This window comes from Phragmites australis, chromosome 14, assembly GCF_958298935.1.
Source record: "Phragmites australis chromosome 14, lpPhrAust1.1, whole genome shotgun sequence".
Taxonomy (NCBI): Eukaryota; Viridiplantae; Streptophyta; class Magnoliopsida; order Poales; family Poaceae; genus Phragmites; species Phragmites australis.
The window spans coordinates 27,732,334-27,749,785 of NC_084934.1; the positions used below are offsets into that span (position 1 = coordinate 27,732,334).

The 17,452-nt window shown below is 45.4% G+C and overlaps 3 protein-coding genes across 4 annotated transcripts; 2 read left to right on the forward strand and 1 right to left on the reverse strand.

Annotated features, from left to right (window-relative positions):
- The first annotated feature begins 94 nt into the window (after positions 1–94).
- On the forward strand, positions 95–4,849 carry LOC133890537 (developmentally-regulated G-protein 3-like). Its single transcript, XM_062330938.1, has 10 exons — positions 95–285; positions 1,308–1,361; positions 1,655–1,828; positions 2,228–2,299; positions 2,382–2,441; positions 3,176–3,285; positions 3,665–3,964; positions 4,055–4,246; positions 4,327–4,378; positions 4,458–4,849. Exons 1-10 carry the CDS (start codon positions 244–246, stop codon positions 4,506–4,508), a joined length of 1,107 nt encoding a protein of 368 aa, XP_062186922.1. The 5' UTR covers positions 95–243; the 3' UTR covers positions 4,509–4,849.
- Positions 4,850–6,096: 1,247 nt separating this feature from the next.
- On the forward strand, positions 6,097–8,749 carry LOC133890538 (very-long-chain aldehyde decarbonylase GL1-9). 2 transcript variants are annotated; one of them, XR_009904060.1, is made up of 3 exons: positions 6,097–6,816; positions 7,805–8,523; positions 8,658–8,749. XR_009904060.1 is itself a non-coding variant. In XM_062330939.1 (2 exons), the coding sequence occupies exons 1-2, from the start codon at positions 6,577–6,579 to the stop codon at positions 8,339–8,341; spliced, it is 777 nt and encodes a 258-aa protein (XP_062186923.1). In that variant the 5' UTR covers positions 6,097–6,576; the 3' UTR covers positions 8,342–8,749. The 2 variants fall into 2 exon arrangements, 1 of the variants encoding a protein (XP_062186923.1); XM_062330939.1 differs by having other exon boundaries at positions 7,805–8,749.
- Positions 8,750–10,855: 2,106 nt separating this feature from the next.
- LOC133890539 (uncharacterized) lies at positions 10,856–11,698 on the reverse strand. The gene has a single exon (XM_062330941.1). The coding sequence runs from the start codon at positions 11,559–11,561 to the stop codon at positions 11,106–11,108; it is 456 nt and encodes a 151-aa protein (XP_062186925.1). The 5' UTR covers positions 11,562–11,698; the 3' UTR covers positions 10,856–11,105.
- Between the last annotated feature and the right edge of the window lie 5,754 nt (positions 11,699–17,452).

Below are 17,452 nucleotides of genomic sequence, written 5' to 3' on the forward strand. Positions count from 1 at the left end.
GCGATCCTTATTATTTCAGTTTTTAGTTCTTAAACAAATATCGAAAACAAGCCCGGCCCATTTTGAATTTAAAGGCTCATGGGCCGCCTCCATCCCCTCCAAACCCAAACCCTCACCCCACTTCTCGAACCTTCATTCTCCATTTCTTCTCCCCGACCTCGCCTCCCTTCCGCATCCGCACGAACGAAGCGAGGAGCGGACGAACCTTACCAAATCTTCCCGCCTCCCCTCCGAGCTGCAGCCATGGCGACCGTCATGCAGAAGATCAAGGACATCGAAGACGAGGTATCGACCCTCCGCCGGACCACCTCAAGGTCGCAACGCTAGGCTGGTAGATTTGGTCCTTCGCGGGCAATTAGTAGTTATAGGCTGCTAGACGTAGCAGCGTAGGGTGTGTTTCGGATTGAAATGGTTTGATGCTTATTCGCTGACCGCTGTGGTTGTGACCTGCGGTTACTTTTTGCGGTCCGAATGGTAGATAGATATAGATTAGGTTGGGAGCTATGCTGGATTAGAACTAACCGGCTTTTGACTTGTCCAGTTCCAATTTTGAACTGTTAGGTTTCACCGCGAGGCGCGTGTATATGTTTGATGTGGTGGGAGGTGTTTTCTTCATGTAGCTGTGAGCTTGGGATTGTCTTGGCTGTTATTATTTGAGGGAAGGGATGTTAACCCTAGTTCCTGGACTTGTGCTCAATGCTAAGGTTAGAGACTGGTGAGACTTGGGCGGTAGTTTAATCTGTATGGCCGTTTTTTCTTCCTTAATTACGGATTGAAATGCTTCCAGCCTCCTGGTCAGAGGGATTGCTTTGTTTGCTCATGAACATGTAATAAGATGTCTGGAACTGATATGGCTGGGATCTTCAATTGGAAGTTGGAATTGATAGTGGCAAGGGGTGGGGCTTCGATGCTAATGTACCATAGATGCTCTGCGCCTTTGTCTTGTTATTGCGTTGTTGGATTTACTTGCTTTTCTATGGCTGTGATCAGAAGCTGCAGGTTCTAGGTCAGTTCTAGCACGTGCACTGCCTAGTTGCATCTTGTGTTCCATGGTGACAAACTGATGATTAGTAACATGTTTCTTCTTCTCTTGGATACTGATAAACATGTTTAGTGGGTATCTCAGTTTTTGAGTAATATGTCATCCAGGGAACTGATCCCCCCCCCCCCCCACATATACTCCTGATCTCCTATTGCTGCAATTGAAGGGCTGGACAAATGAGTTTTTATTACTTGTCGGTGACATGCATATTTGACCAGTTTCTGATCCCTATGCTGATGTTGTCTGCTTTTCTTTGACTTTGCAGATGGCACGGACACAGAAGAACAAAGCCACTGCTCACCATCTTGGTCTTCTGAAGGTGATTTGAACTATTTCCCCATATCTTTCTTTCAAAATACTTTCCTTTGGTGAATATCTGTCATCCATCTTATATCATGCTGTTGTTGCCTAAAGTATCCGAACTCCTAAGAAACTGACTTTGGACAGTTAAGCTGTTTTGTAATATTGATGCTGCCATGTTTGCAATTAAGCAGTTTCCATAGTATGATTCATGTTGGTATTTTATACTTATGAGCCTGTTCTTTTGTTCATCAGTTAATCTTTGAATTTCAACAGAGTTTCGGTCTTATTAAGTGTTGATTGTTTGGTCAGGCTAAACTCGCAAAATTACGGCGGGAGTTGCTCACTCCGACATCCAAAGGTGGTGGTGGTGCAGGTGAAGGATTTGATGTCACGAAGAGTGGAGATGCACGTGTTGGTTTAGTTGGCTTTCCTTCTGTCGGGAAATCAACATTGCTGAACAAGTTGACAGGAACATTTTCAGAGGTTTGCTGCACTAATGCTCTTTGCTTACATTTAAGTATTTAAAAAAGGTTTATCCAGATTTAGCTGCCTACCTTCTGTATTAGATAATGAAAAACCCCATGTTTATACCTTGCACGATGTTTTTTCTATGGATATGCTCCCAAAAATTACATATGCATGTTAGCTTGAGGAGCCGCCTAGTCAGATTTTAGTTCAGCTATGAAAGCAAGATCTGAATTTGGTTGCTTATCCCTGTTATTTTCGAAATCATAATTATTAGAAAAAGAAATCTTTTTCCTATGGATCAAACTTATTGTTCTTCTGTACCTTCCTACGGATCAATATTTTCCTACCACTATTACTGTTAATCTTTTTTCTGTATAGTAATGCACTATTTTTGTTCCTTTTATGTTTCAAAAGGTTGCTTCCTACGAGTTTACAACTCTAACATGTATTCCTGGAGTTATCATGTATAAAGGGGCTAAAATCCAGGTAATAGTTTGCATTCAGAAAGGAAGCTGCAAGTTATTCTGAGCATGTTTGACCTTGATCAATACCTGGTTGTTCATTTCAGCTTCTAGATCTTCCCGGGATCATTGAAGGTGCTAAAGATGGAAAGGGTAGAGGAAGGCAGGTAATATGCCAAGCTCCACAAGTTTCCTGATCCTAAGTCTGCCTTAGAATTGACCTGATTGCAAAAAACAAGTTTTCTTTCGCATTGACCCTAATTCTGTTTGGCTTATACGGGCATATATGGGCTTTGGGTCGTTCCGTAGTTTGCAAGAACTGGTGTATCTTTACAAGATTTCATGACACTGTAAGTTTAATATTTCTATGAACAATGACCCTCCACATCTTCTGGAAATCGTCTGAGCACTCACCTATTGAGAAATCATCTGTGGAAACAATTTTGTACACAAACCTGCACCAGCACTTTTTCCGTCTGAATGGTTTACTATATAAATAGTTTTGAATAGCCTTCTAATAGTTGTCAATATATTTTCAATTTCCATAAAAAAATGCAGAGCTTTACTAAACATGTAGGGGAAACCAGGGAAGTAACTAGCTCTGTTCTTGAAAATACTGAAGGCTGAGTGAGTTCTCGACTTGGGTATCCTGTGTTACAGTTTAAGTGAATTTCTGTTGTATCATACATGATAAAATGTTGAAATTATGTAATTTGTGGACTGTTAAGGTGTGGCGTAAGGTCCTATTTATCCTTTCTATGCTAATGCTACTATGATAAATATTTTACTAAGAAATAGTTGTGCAACACACTTCAGTCTACGAATTCCCTGATTTATTCCCTGTTCTATGCATTCAGGATTTGTCATTTCTCGGAAACTTAATAGTTTCTATGATTCCCAGGTTATCAGCACGGCTAGGACATGCAATGTTATTTTGATTGTTCTTGATGCTATAAAACCAATAACTCACAAGCGTCTCATTGAGAAGGAGCTCGAGGGATTTGGCATTAGGTAAGTTTTTTGCATGGACATTTTTGACAAGTACTATTATATCAAACCTTTAGACAGCTTGTAACATCAGTTCTTTTGTGATATTTTCTTTGTTCCAACTTGTAAAACATCATTTAGCAATTAGCAGCTAGCTACATGGCGCGATTTGTTTTTTTTCCCTGGATGTATCACTTGCATTTATTAAACTACATCAGGGGCACTCACATTTACTGAATCATGAACTCTATCACCCATGTTATCATGTTCTTTTTACTACAATATTCTATTGTGGCTTGTGTCCGTTTTCAGGGACATTGTGGCTTGTGTCTGTTTTCTTATACCCTATTGTCCTGCCCATTGAAAGAAGTTTTAACCTGTTTGCTCTTTTCGTTGGTGGTAGGTTGAACAAGACACCACCCAATTTGACCTTCAGAAAAAAGGACAAGGGTGGAATCAACTTTACATCAACAGTGACGAACACAAACTTGGACCTTGAGACAGTAAAAGCAATCTGTAGTGAGTACAGGATCCATAATGCTGATGTCTCCCTCAGATTTGATGCAACAGCAGATGATCTCATAGATGTCATTGAGGGAAGTAGAATTTACATGCCTTGCATCTATGTTGTTAACAAGATAGATCAGATAACACTTGAAGAGCTGGAAATCTTGGACAAACTTCCTCATTACTGCCCGGTTAGGTGAGCATTTACCTGGCATCTTACTATGTTTGGTTCTCTTCATTTCCCTCCAACAGCTAAAGTACTTCTGTTTCTTTCCTTATATAAAAGTGCTCATCTTGAGTGGAATCTTGATGGACTCCTAGAGAAGATATGGGAATACTTAGATTTGGTTAGGATATACACAAAACCAAAAGGGCTGAACCCAGATTACGAGGATCCTGTTATCGTGTCATCTAAGAGGAAAACAGTGGAAGACTTCTGCAACAGAATCCACAAGGATATGGTGAAACAATTTAAATAGTGAGTGTCATCATATTGACTGCCAAATATTTTTTCCCCTCATTTTCGACCTTTGCGGCTAATCACTCAAAAACTTGCAGTGCTCTGGTTTGGGGTTCCAGTGTCAAGCATAAGCCGCAGAGAGTTGGCAAGGTATGCATTCAACCAGTATGATGTTACATGCTCATACCGGTGTTTGGTTCTGGCACTGATTCGGAATACATTCGTGCAGGACCATGAGCTTGAGGATGAGGACGTTGTCCAGATTATTAAGAAAGTATAGGTATGTGGTGAAAAAACTGTTTTGCAAAACTGGAAGGACCAATGAGGATTTTGAGTAGTAGCGTCGTTAGAAGAGCTTCTAACGACGCATCTGTTAGCTGTAATGCTCTTATGTTCCTGGTTCACGTAGAATTTGATCAAAAGACAATGTTTTCTTTTGCCAGCTTGTCATGTAATTGTGAGGTTCTTCTCCCCTACTTGGTGGCATGTGGAAAGATGCTCTTCATATCTTTAGAGCATGATAAGATGATTCATGTATTACAAGTGTTCCTACTTTGTTAGGTGTACGTACATTCTCTAATGATGGTGCTTTCAGCTATTGTTAGCGAAGATTCCTTATTATCTTGTTGATGAAGAACGTGAGGACGCATTAGTTGGTTCACTCGATTATCTTGGATTTGGTTGTAATTGCGGATTACATGTCGAGCTGTTCGTTGCTTGTTCCTGGTGATTGCCGCGGTGCTACCTGTAATATAGTTGTTAATCATTTGACCCTAATCCTAATCCTGTGACGGAGAATTGGAGGTGATGTGTTGCAAGCATGCAACAGAATAGGACCTTGTACGGGGCATTGCTTGTTCTGTTGCATGTGACGGTGCCTTGTCCTATTGCGAGTGGTTAAGCTGGACGCTGGGGTAGGTTGCAATACGAGCTGTAGAAGCATGTTCCCCATGAATGATTAGGTTCAGTGAGGGCTTGCGGTGCTGGTTGTAGATCTATTTTTGGTCGCTGCTATGAAGTCTTGATTTGGGGGCTAACAGGGTAATCAGCCAGCTGAGTTAGCCCTCGAAATGGGTTTTGGCTAAAAGGGTAATCAGCCAGCTGAGTCAACCAGCTCTCGAATTGGCTAACAGGGTAATCAGTCAGCTCTCGAAAGCTAAGCCTGCGTGAACAGCCAGAAGCAATTGACTTGATATAACAATCACCAAATGGGTTTGGCAATTTGGCAAACGCAATAATATAGTACCTCAAAGGGAGAAGTCTTCCGTGGGAGCTACTTGCGCGATTATACCATGTTCAATTAGCAATCCAACCTTGCTTAACTACGTGGAGTTGGCAATTCAACCTTGCTCAGGTCACATGTTTTCAATTTAATAAAACAAAGTTATGAGAAGAAAAAAAAACATGGATAAATGTCATGTGTGTAACATTAGTGAGGCAATGGAATCCGTGGCGAGAAAATCAGAAGAGAGCAGAATGGTGTTGTGCGTGAGTCTGCCAAGTTAGCAAAATGGTTATGTCATAGTGCGATATGGCTTGAGCACTTTCCAGTTTGTGTGGAGCATCTAGTTGCGCAGGATTGTAATGGTCCGTTGTAACTAATAGAGCTTCCTCTTTCTTAAAAAAAAAAAACATCAGTGATGTATAAGAGGAAAATAAAGCTGACACGTTTTCCTGTCACAGCTCGACACCCTTGGATACCGTGGAGCCGTATGAACTGGGAACTGTGCAGCTAAACGTAAACGTAGCCATTTCTGTTGCGGTCGTTCGTGAGGTCTCCTTCAAGTTCCTTAATTTCTTTAGAAAAAAACCACAGTGGTAATTATTGGTACCAAAAAATTTCCCCTCAATTAACAAGGAATATCCACGTGCAATAATTCTGCGACTCTGGCACCCTTCCCAAATCAAAAGGGACAGCGAGGAGGAAAAGAAGCTCTTAAAGGCGTCATCTTTTCTCTTCCATTTGGTTTCCTCTTGATTCCGTTCAAAATTTCCATCACTGTTTTCGCAGCACCAGAAATTAATCCTTTTGCAAATATCAGCTGATCCTTCTCGTCGTAGTTCCGAGCAAAAAAGAATTTCTTTTTACTGTTTCTTTATTTTCTGTTCGTCCCATCTAATCGAATCCCCATTTTCCCAACCGGGTGGCGTCACAGAACAAGAACACGACCAGCTCCTGTTCCTTAGATCTGCGAGGACGCGACGAGGGGCCCGAATCCGGCAAAAGGATTCGTGGTTAATTGGGAGGAGCGCACGAGCTCGCTGTCAAAAAATCCAATCTTGGCGGCCGACCGTGCGCCATCGTCTTCTTCCTGTGGTGATAAGGAGCAGAAGAGGCCGGGGCGGAGATGGTGCCGTGGGAAGGGTACGTGAGCGACGAGACGATGGGCACCTTCGCGCCCATCGTGCTCTACTGGGTGTACGCCGGCGGCTACCAGCTGATCCTGCACCGCCGGCCGCTGGAGCGATACAGGCTCCACACGCAGGCCGAGGAGGAGGAGAAGAACCTCGTCAGCCTCCCCACCGTCGTCCGCGGCGTGCTCCTACAGCAGCTCGTCCAGACCATCGTTGCGATGATCCTGTTCAGGGTAAGGATGTGGTCAGCTCTCATCCGTTGGCATTTTTGTTCAATTCCTTGTGTTGCCATGGAGATGAACATAACCGAGTTACAGTCGAGGTTGATTATGTTATAATGATAGTCTTGATGTTCTTGATGTTGGAAGGTAGTTTTGACATCTTGCTAAGTTGTTTTATTGTTGTTAGTTGTTACTATTATCAGGTACTCTTGAATTTTAAACCATCGAACCAATATAGTCGCCACCATGCCACTATTACTCTCTGAATGCAATGGCAAATGATAGACAAGTGAACAGTAGAGAACTTTTGGGATGTCGAGTAACTTCTTTTGTCATTTTGGTGATGACTCTATAGAGGTAGTTTAGGCTGGAATAGAAAAGAACAAGAGAGTGCTGCAAGTTCGGGGCTTGGACATGTTGAAGAGAAGCATCTCTTTGCACAATTAATATATTTGTTGTGATAGGCAGTCTGCTTGCCTTAGCACTTTGTACATCAGAAATTCATCTTGCAAATATGTTTACTACTGTCTTGGTAAGTGACTGTATTTCCTCCTACATTTTTTGCCCTTCATTTCTGGCCTTTGCTTTCTGTGCAACAGTACAGCAAAACAGAAGAAGAACACAGCAGTCCTTGGCGTCATATCCTTGCATATGTGCTCAGCCTATGATACTTGAACCTCTTTGTTTTGCATACTGAAGTTCCATTTGATCTGTAAATATTCACATATACTCTTAACACTGCCCCCAGACCCAACCCCCCATGAATTTGTGGGCGAAGAAATTGGCTTCCCGCTTGTGTAGCCTACCTGTTTTTTCTGATGCATTGGTTTTGCAAACTTGTGCACTGCATACATTTTAGATTATTGTTTTTCCCTTGTCAGGATGATGAGGAGTTTCAAATTCAATACATGAATTTGTGGTTTGTTTTTATAGAAAAAGTTGATGGCGACCTAATCCCATGTTTAACCTTTCTAACCCAACTCTACATGATTGTTTGCAGGTCACTTCGGATAGTTCAACAGCTATAGTTCAGCCACCTATTGTCATTCAGATCTTTCAGTTTTTCATTGCAATGCTCGTGATGGATTCATGGCAATACTTTGTTCACCGCTACATGCACCAAAACAAATTCCTCTATCGTCACATCCACTCACAACACCATCGGCTTATTGTTCCTTATGCTATTGGAGCTCTCTACAACCATCCATTGGAGGGGCTACTTTTGGACACTTTAGGTGGTGCCATCTCCTTCTTGATCTCTAGTATGACGCCAAGGACTGCTGTGTTCTTCTTCTGTTTTGCTGTACTCAAGACAGTTGACGATCACTGCGGACTTTGGTTGCCGCATAACATCTTCCAGCACTTGTTCCAAAATAACACTGCCTATCATGATATCCACCATCAGCTGCAAGGATCGAAATACAATTACTCTCAGCCTTTCTTTTCAATCTGGGATAGAATATTGGGGACCCATATGCCCTACAACTTGGTCAACCGGAAGGAAGGTGGATTTGAAGCAAGAGCATTGCGAGACTAGCTTGAACTCATGCAAGTGTATAGAACTCCAGTGAAAGAGTGAGATACAATGCTCAGCCTCCCTTTCACATCATTAGAAGCTCAAAGGGGCCATCAAACTCAAAGAGGATGAAGCCGTTCCAGTACACGGTTCTTTTTTCGAATCTTATTTGAAGCCACGCGCTGCATGGGAAGAGATTGAAGGTCTTGCGTTGCTTGTTCATTTCCTACAGTTAATCTAGCTAGAGCGTGTGTGTGATACTGTACGGTTTGTGCTCATGGTTTTCCTTATCATGGTTCTTTTCTTGTGCAGAGCTGACATTTACATTGCTGTGCAGGTAGTGTATTTGAAGATCACACTTCTATATGTACCTAACTAATTTATGTAATTGAATCTCTGGGCATGATCAGTATCTTTGAGTATCGTCTACTGTGCAGTTTTGTTTGATCAATCACAGATCAACTTACGCTTCTTAAAACGGGACCCGGATGAGAATTCAGATGATCTTGGTGGGCTGTAGGCTGGTTGAAGCTGCACTTTTTTTGTTTGGATTCTGCTGTTTGATCCGAACTTGTATAACCTGGTGGGAATCAAACATCTTCTATAGCTGAGCTGGATGATGCAACCACACGGGCGTTAGGTATCCTGTTGTTCTTGTTCCAAGTGAGGTAGATGCAAAGGGTCTGGTCGAGCCGGCCGGGCTCCCGAACCGAACGCGTGCACGCGCGGCTGTTGCCTGCTTTTTTTTTAAACGAAACCGACCGAGTACTGTCCGTTGTATTAATCAGAAGAAAGACGAAGAAGAAAGACTACTCTCACACTATAAGATGTCTAAGGTGACGCGTGTCCGTAAAAACCCAAAGAGAGGCTTCATCTTGATGGCTTGGACGAGTTGAGCCAAAGACGGAAGATGAGTCCATTTCGTTCCTTCGAAATCTCTCACGAAACGAGCATGATGAGCTATCTGACTCCTTTGTGCTGAGTCTGATGGATATTAGCCATGGCCGTCCAACACCAGCTGCTGCTTGCTGGTGGAAAAGGTCCTAGCGCTAGTGGCCCGCGCGAACGGGTTTTGCTGTAGTAGGGCATGTTAGAAAAATAGCATTTGAGATTTAATTTAATTTAATTTCTGATATAACATGAATAAGAATAAATACATATAATCAATATCAATTAGGTTTTGACTAGCTCTGATGAGCCTTGATTAGATTCGACCATCTCTCGAATAAGGCTCGATTAGTTCCTATAAGTCTCGATTAGATTCGACTATCACTTGAGTATAGTTCGACTAAATAGCAATATCCATACCCGATGACGATATGTGATGCAGAGGTTCTCGTGGTGTCTAAGCAATAGACGATGACGAAGATGATAAAGTAGTTGAAGTAGATCGTGATGATAGATGATATAAAGAATATAGATCGTGAGCAGTCATGACGAGTACTTTCAAAAACCTTGTTTGTTCTCTCGCAATGCAGGATTCTAAGAGCGATGGATTCTGAAAACCTGCTCTCTTATTCATCGGGGCACACCAACGCAGCGAGATGGAGTAGACTACGTGCGACGACACAACAGAGAGAAATTGGCAAAATCCTAATTACGTATATGTTTGTGATGACGACTAACATATATATAGAGAGAGATGGAGAATCATGTGGTTGAGACGCACTACAATCGGATTCTTAACCGATACGATTTTTATATAATTATTTGTTTGTCCACACAATAAAAAGAATAAAACTATATAAAAAAACTACATCTGCGCAAGTAACTGGATCCGATTTTAACGGAACATTCTGCAGCTGTCGCGTGTTTTAAATCTTTAAAATTTATTTAAAATTACATAAATATAATAAGCTGGTGCCAAGCCCATATATTCCGACAAGGAGCGCTGCGGGGGCGGTCCAACGACCCCGGGAGGCTAGTGCCTAGTGCTAGCGGTGCGGGCGTGCGGCTCGCCGGAGGAAATCACGCGAGGTGCTGCGGGTCGTCGGCTGCGGAGGCCGCGCGGGTCGTCGCGTCGTTCCTTGTAGAGCGGCTGTCGCATCGAGCGTGCCTGCGTGCGTGCCGACTTCCGAGGAGAGGGGCGCGCGGGCGGGTGGTTCGTGTGGGCCGTTCCGTGGGGTGGCTCGGCCGAGGAACAGCCGGCTGCCGCGCGCTGTGCCGGCCTGCTGCACGGCTGGGCGCCCCGCTGCTGCGTAACACCGGCGTGACTTCGACGTCCCCTGCCGGCTGGGGATCGAGCTGGCCATGATCGTGAGCTCGACCGTGACTCCGCCATCCGCTTTGCAAAATCAACAACGTCACCTTTCAAATCAAGACGCGGTCTCGCTCTTCGGCACGCGACGGCCATTTGTTCCATATATTATTTTAGCCAGAGCTATGAGCAGATCTAGAGTTTTTGTTTAGACATCTTAATCTTATTTTAAATTGAAGATAAATATTTAAACAATTTTTTTATCTTATAAAATCTAAATTATATATGGATCTCGGAGTAACAGCAATGATAAATAAGATTCTTTAATCTACCGATAATTTGTAATTAGCACTATTAAGCATCCAACCCAGTTCAGTGACCCGGCGCAGAGGGGCTTAGCCCCCCTCCGCCCTCCCCAGTTTGATTGACATACAGACAGATGTAACTGTACTTAAATTTATAAAGTATAGACGGCCATTAGCGCCTTATTCTCCTTCGTACTAGCAGTACTACGATCTTGTATTATACACATGAGAGCGACAAGTAAATGACACAAATTTAGAGATATCATTAACTTAGCATTAGAATTTAGAACCCGAGGTGGTCGTTGTCGTCGTCCTGTGAGTAGAACTCCACGATCTCCGACAGGTCACCGGAAGGGTCATCACACCCCACCTCCTCGTTGCCGGCCGTCGTCGCCAGCCACAGCAGGTGCTCGAACAGCAAGACGTCGACCGCCACCGCCACCGCGCCGCCGGCGAGCCTCCTCCCCGCGGCCGCTAGCAGCCGCCGCACCGGCCCGGCCTCCAGCACGGCGGGGTCCACGTGGAACACGCTCTTCGCTCTCTCCCTCGTCGTCCCGACCTCCACCCTCACCGCCGCCGAGTCCGCGCCCTTGGGCGCAGGCGCGGAGTCGAGACGCCGGTAGCCCCCCGCGCGGCGGGACGACGGCGCGGAGCGGAGGAAGGCGTAGCAGCCTGCGGCCGAGGGACGCGGGGACGGGGCCTCCTCGGCGGGCGCGCCGCGGCGGCGGTGGTGCGGCATGCCGGTTTCTTGGGCAGGGAGAAGAGGCGTGCGCGGGCGTTTGCTTGGGCTGTCTAGTGTCGGGTTTGGGTCGGATGCTTTCCTTGGGTCGGAGCCTTTTATGCCGGGATCAGGAGGGTTTGGAACTAACGGTCGGCTAGTGGATTTTCTGCAAATACAATTTCGTATCCTCTTGAGCAGATATGGTCTGGCGTCTAACACGAATCTTAATATAAATGAATAATTATAATAAAATATGCGTGTATCGGGTTTAGTGAAATTTTAGTGTTCGGCGTTTTCCATACCGTATTGCATTAGGATCATGAACCGCCTCTCCCCCGAGGTGCCTGGCTTCTGCGTCTGCTTTTGTGGAAAAAGCTATTTCGCTAGATCTTGATTGGAGTTCCAAAGTTACTATACCCTGTCCAACAGAATTTGGGAGAGAAAATGCTCTCAAAATTCACTCACGTACACAAATTTCTACTGTGAATCTTAAACCTATGTGGAAATTACTAGTTGGTTTCATGTGGAAAGACACAGCAACGGCTCGATATTCTAGATCTAACATTTGTTTATGGGTGACTGGTAGCCTAATTAATCGCACTAATTTACTACTCTGATCTGGAGGCCGGCACTAATTCACCTTCCGACCCTGTAATCATTAAAAAACCGTATTAGCTCGATCGGTGGTGGTTAGCGTCGAGTGTAGCAGACATCACCCGTGGTTGTCAGGTTTGGTGCCTCTCGTCGTATGCGAATTGAAATTGAAACAAGAACAAGGCCGAGGCCGAGGCTTCTCAGCACGACACAACCAAACCCAGAAAAGAGAAGAGTGTCAGTTTCCATCCCAGATGAAATTATCAGGAGCAAGTACGTCCGGTGGACGAATTGTCCATGTCCAGGTGTTTAATGGTTGTTCAGCGCGTGCTTGCGCCGGACGATTCGGTTGGTCAGGTCTCATGATCCGATTGTGCGTCGCAACCGGTGCCCCTCGACTCCATCGCATTAGCGTGCGTGCGTGCGTGGTCCTCGGTTGTCGCACGTACGAATCTGTTACCTCCAGCTTCCATCGTGCACTCGACCGTCGGGCGTCCGTTGCGTGCAATCAACTCCGCGGCCACATCTCAGTTATCGCACGTACGAAGAAACGTACGAAGAAACATGCTATATTTTATATATTTGTGGCGTCTGGTGATCTCAGTCGATCGATTCTCACCGTCTTCTTCCAAGCACAGTCTTCTTCCTCAGGCTTCCGCCTGACCGCCATGTCTCATCGAAGCTTGCTCGCTCCCCCCTTCTCCCTCCTCCTCTGTCACCATAGAGGCAGCGCCATCAGCTGTTTCAGCCAGCTCATTAGATAGTAAGTCTGTTGCTGTTTTGAAACTGGCTATGTAATAGGCGTATTCTGGGAGGCATGTTAAATCATAGTGAAGGCGTTTTTGTGTGTGAGAATTAGCGGTAATATAAGTCAGTTGTTGCTTACTGATTGGGCATCGACAAAAATATTGGCAAATAGAAACTCGCCATGGCTAGTTCGTCCGGCGACGCCTATCTCGGCATGATGTTCTTTTTCTCTGCTAATCTACCTCAAGATTCTGGTTCTTCTTCTACCTTCCCATCTAATTTTCCATTCCCTCGGCCCAGATCACGTGGGTTCGTAACAGTCTGGTATCAGAGTTAGCGCTCACCACCTGTTTGACCAGAGTCCTCATTGGAGTTCCAGATCTAGCGACCATGAACCCAGCTGGCGAGGACCCCTATTCGAATCCTCAATACGTCTCACGTCAACAACAACACCTGATGACGATCGAAAGCTAGTTCGCGGACTTCCTCAAGAGGTACGACGATGATCAACTGAACTGGAAGCCGATTGTCAGGAGCGGAAGGCGCACTCGGAGATGATCCAGCAGACCATGGAGATGTGGAAGTCCATGGGGGATCGCGTGGAGACCCTGAGTCAAGCTGTGCACGATCAGTGCTATCATGTGCATCAGTTTGCCCAGCATCCCGTTCTGTAGCAGGGCGCGCACGAAGCTCCGGGTGTGACCGCCGCTGAGCGCGGAGCTGTGGCTGTTGTCTCGGCATCCGTACTTGGGGTGCTTCCGTTCAATTCCGCACCTTGGGCCATAATGCCACCGTGAAGCATTCGATTACCGGGGAACGACACATGGGTCGGTAATGACCCTCATGCCAACCACGGTTAAAGGTACGTCGTCAAATTTTCTACTCGAATCGCCTCAATTTGGGTTGTCTGGAGATCGATATCACACACTTACATATGCAAATTTTTGCTCAAGTTTTGGGGGACTCACGCTTAAACTTGATTTCCCTTGTTTCGAGGGGGAGAATCCACAATTCTGGAGGCGCAAGTGCGAGGACTACTTTGGGGTGTATGCGGTGGTGCCTGAGCTCTAGGTGCGGGTGGCGACATATAACTTCACCGGCGTCGCCGCTATGTGGTTACAAGCGCAGAAGGAGTTCTCTTCCTATGATGACTTGTGTTCTAGAGTGATGGATCGCTTCGGAAGGGACTAATACCAGGATTTGATTCTACAATTATTTGAAGTTCGACAAACAGGTACAATATTAGAGTATTTGGCTCATTTTGAACCTTTGATGAATCAGATTCTAGCACACAACCCCTCATATGATCCGGTGTTCTTCACAACACGATTTGCAGATGGTTTAAAAGAAGACATCCAGCACATGATTCTGTTGCACAAACCAAATGATATGCATACAGCTTTCTCAGTGGCAACATTGCAGGAAAGCAATTCTCTGACGACCCGCGCCAGCCCTGATGAAAGGATCGAGATGTTACCTAGAGAGGGAGTGAATAGGCGGTTCCTTGTAATTCAAACAAACTTACAGTGGATTAGTTAAAAGTGGAGTCTTCGCAAATTTCTTGGACTCTCTGAACTTTTGCAGAGCATCTACACTTTTGCGGACCTTTCGCAAAAATAGAGGCAGCTTGAATGTAAACTACATTTAAAGAGTTCTAGCTCAAACCAACAAGGAGATATGCGTATGGAGGTGTCCAATAGAAGATCCACAAAAGAAATACACTCACAAGAACGCACAACCAAGTAGATCTAGTGAAAAACATAAATCAAAATAAGAACTTAAAAGTAAACAAATTGAAGTGGAGACACAAAGATTTGTTTCCTGAAGTTTGGATTCACCACCGTGGATCATACGTCTCCGTTGATAAAGCTCCAAGGAGCCGAGTCTCTTTCAACTGCTTTACTCGATCTACTAGCTTGATCTCTTCTTTGGCGAAGGCGAGAAAGACATCTAAAAACTTTCCCGTGACTCACCACAAGCTCGAGAGTTCGCTGGGCAATGCCTAGCTGTCTGGGAGGCTTTATCTTCAAGAGTAACAAATGCTTCACGAATTGCTTGAAGAAGCCCACAAGTGCCCAAGAATGAATTGCTCTTTCTTGTGCTCTGAAAAAATAATCTCTTAACCTAACTCTTAGGATTTCTCACAAATCACGCACACACCTCACAAAGAAGGGTTGGAAAGAGCTCTACAAGCTTTTATCTTAGTTGTGGGCGTGAGGAACACCAGCACTAGCATCAACACCACCTCCAAATGAAAGAGGAAGGGGTACAAATACCCCACACACAAGAACTAGCCATTACAGACAAAAAGGGGCGGAGTCTCCGTAAAAAATTGCGGACACCTGGACCTTAACACAACTAGCCGTTGTTTCAAAAAACTAGCCGTTAGACCTTGAATTTGCAGACCCTTCATAAAAATGTGGACTATCTGCAAAAAGATACGGATATTTCGCAAAAATACGGACACTCCACAGCTTAACAAAATAGCTCAGGTCAACGTAGTGAAAACGCCATAACGATTTGCTATGAACTCCGATTTCGATGATCTTGGACTCTACGAAAAGCTTATTCGGAGGGCTATCCATCCCAACAAAAAACAAGCTCCAAGATCACCATGTGCAAGTGTCATGACATATGTTTCTCTTAAGTTAGTACTTGGGTTTGGTTAGTCAAATCATTCTATGTCGCATCGCTCTTGATAGAGCGACATACCTATACTCAATATCAAATATGAAATCTATTTGAATCTATTGAGCTTGGTCAACTTCAATTTGCCACTTTTTTTTTAATTTCACTTTATGAGGGTCTAACCTTTTCTTGTCTCTTCTTCTTGAGCACATCCTCCTTAAACTTGTGACTTAAGATTCTTAAATACATATGGTCAAGAATTAACTTGTCATTCTTAAGCCACCTTAAACCTTACGATTCAACAATGATTTAATGATAAAAACATATGACTGCTGTCGGTGACATAGGAACCAAGGGTCTCCGAGTCCCGAGGCCAGATTAGCAGGTTGCCACGTGGCACCCTCCCGCGGGGATTATCTCCGCGGGGCACGAGAAGACTAAGTCCCGGGAGAGGATGCTCGGGGTATGAACAGTGGTCCCCGAGTACCCAAATTCCCCGATGACCCGAGAAGACCAAGTGCGGGGAAGAGAGTGCTCGGGGGCCAGCCCCCGAGCACTCAAGTCCCCCGATGACTAGAAAAGTCAAGTACCTTGAAGAGGGTGCTCGGGGCTGCGAACAGTGGCCCCCGAGCACTCGGTTCCCCGAGGACCCGAACAGTCAGTTCCGGGAGAGCATGCTCGGGGCTGCCAACAGTGGCCCTCGAGCACTCGGTTCACCGAGGGCCTAAGAAGTCCTTCGCCGGTGACCCCCACAGAGGTCCAGCGGTGAGATGTCAACTGGTGAAAGGCCCGATGCTGCATTTAAGGGGGCATGCGGCCTGTCACCTCCAACTGCTCCCCCACGCTTGCTGTCAGTCCCTGCCACGTTCTGGCAGGGGGGCGTAGGGACATTTAATGCACGGGTCCCATCGCGGAACATCCGGTGCGCCTCGGGATAACATTGCGAAGCCCAAGGCGCCCCGCCTGCCGCCCTGCTGTGTCAAGTGTACAAGACCGGACGGGCACGCCGGGCCGCTCGGTGGCTGCCTGGTGGGCCCTCCCCGCGATGCCCGTTGACGAACGTCATGATGACCTACAAGATCGGACGGGGGCGCGTTTTCAACCCTCCCCGTCACTTCACGCAGCAACCCATAATGGTTGCTTTTCATTTATGGCACCTTGGAACTCGCGCCCTCCCTTTCTGGGCACGCTACCACCCCGGCTGGTATTTAAGGCGGGGCGGGCTCCCCGGAGAGGAGAGGTTAGTTGAAGTTAGGCAAGACAGTTGACACGAGTTCGGACCAGATTGAATCCTCGGCAACCGGCGACGAGCACAGAAGCTTCGATCGGCTGAGGAATAAGGAGCACGAAGCTCTAGACTAGACAAATATTCTTGTAACCCAGCAGAACCTCTGAGGGACATTCTCAGAGTATTTATAGCATACACACAGGAGTAGGGTGTTACGTTCAGTGCGGCCCGAACCTGTTTAAAAACCTCCTGAGCATTTACTACTTCCTGCATCCGATCATTCCATTCCACCTGCATCGCGTTTACACCCATTTATTTCACCTGCAAAACAGATTCAGAATCATCCCCCTGGCCGAATCTCAAAGGGGTCCCTCCGGATCCCTGCTAGAGGAGTTTACCCTCCGACAACTGCTTATGGCCATATCGGTCCCTTGGTGTTAGACCAATACTTGCTTCTTCTCCATCGCATGGGTCCTTCAGCGCCAAGCCCTTTGCTTGCCTTTCTCCACTCGCATGGATCTTCGTAGCCAAGCCATTTGCCACCCCTTCACAATCTTGCCATCTTGATTCACACATAGCCTCACATCAATAATATACATTTATTGAATTCAATTTATTCAATGGCATAATCCTTACTTGAACATTGCTTTTATATCAATCTTGTGATCAAACAAGCTTTCATGTTAACTTTTTCTGAATTGCTAAGCACTTG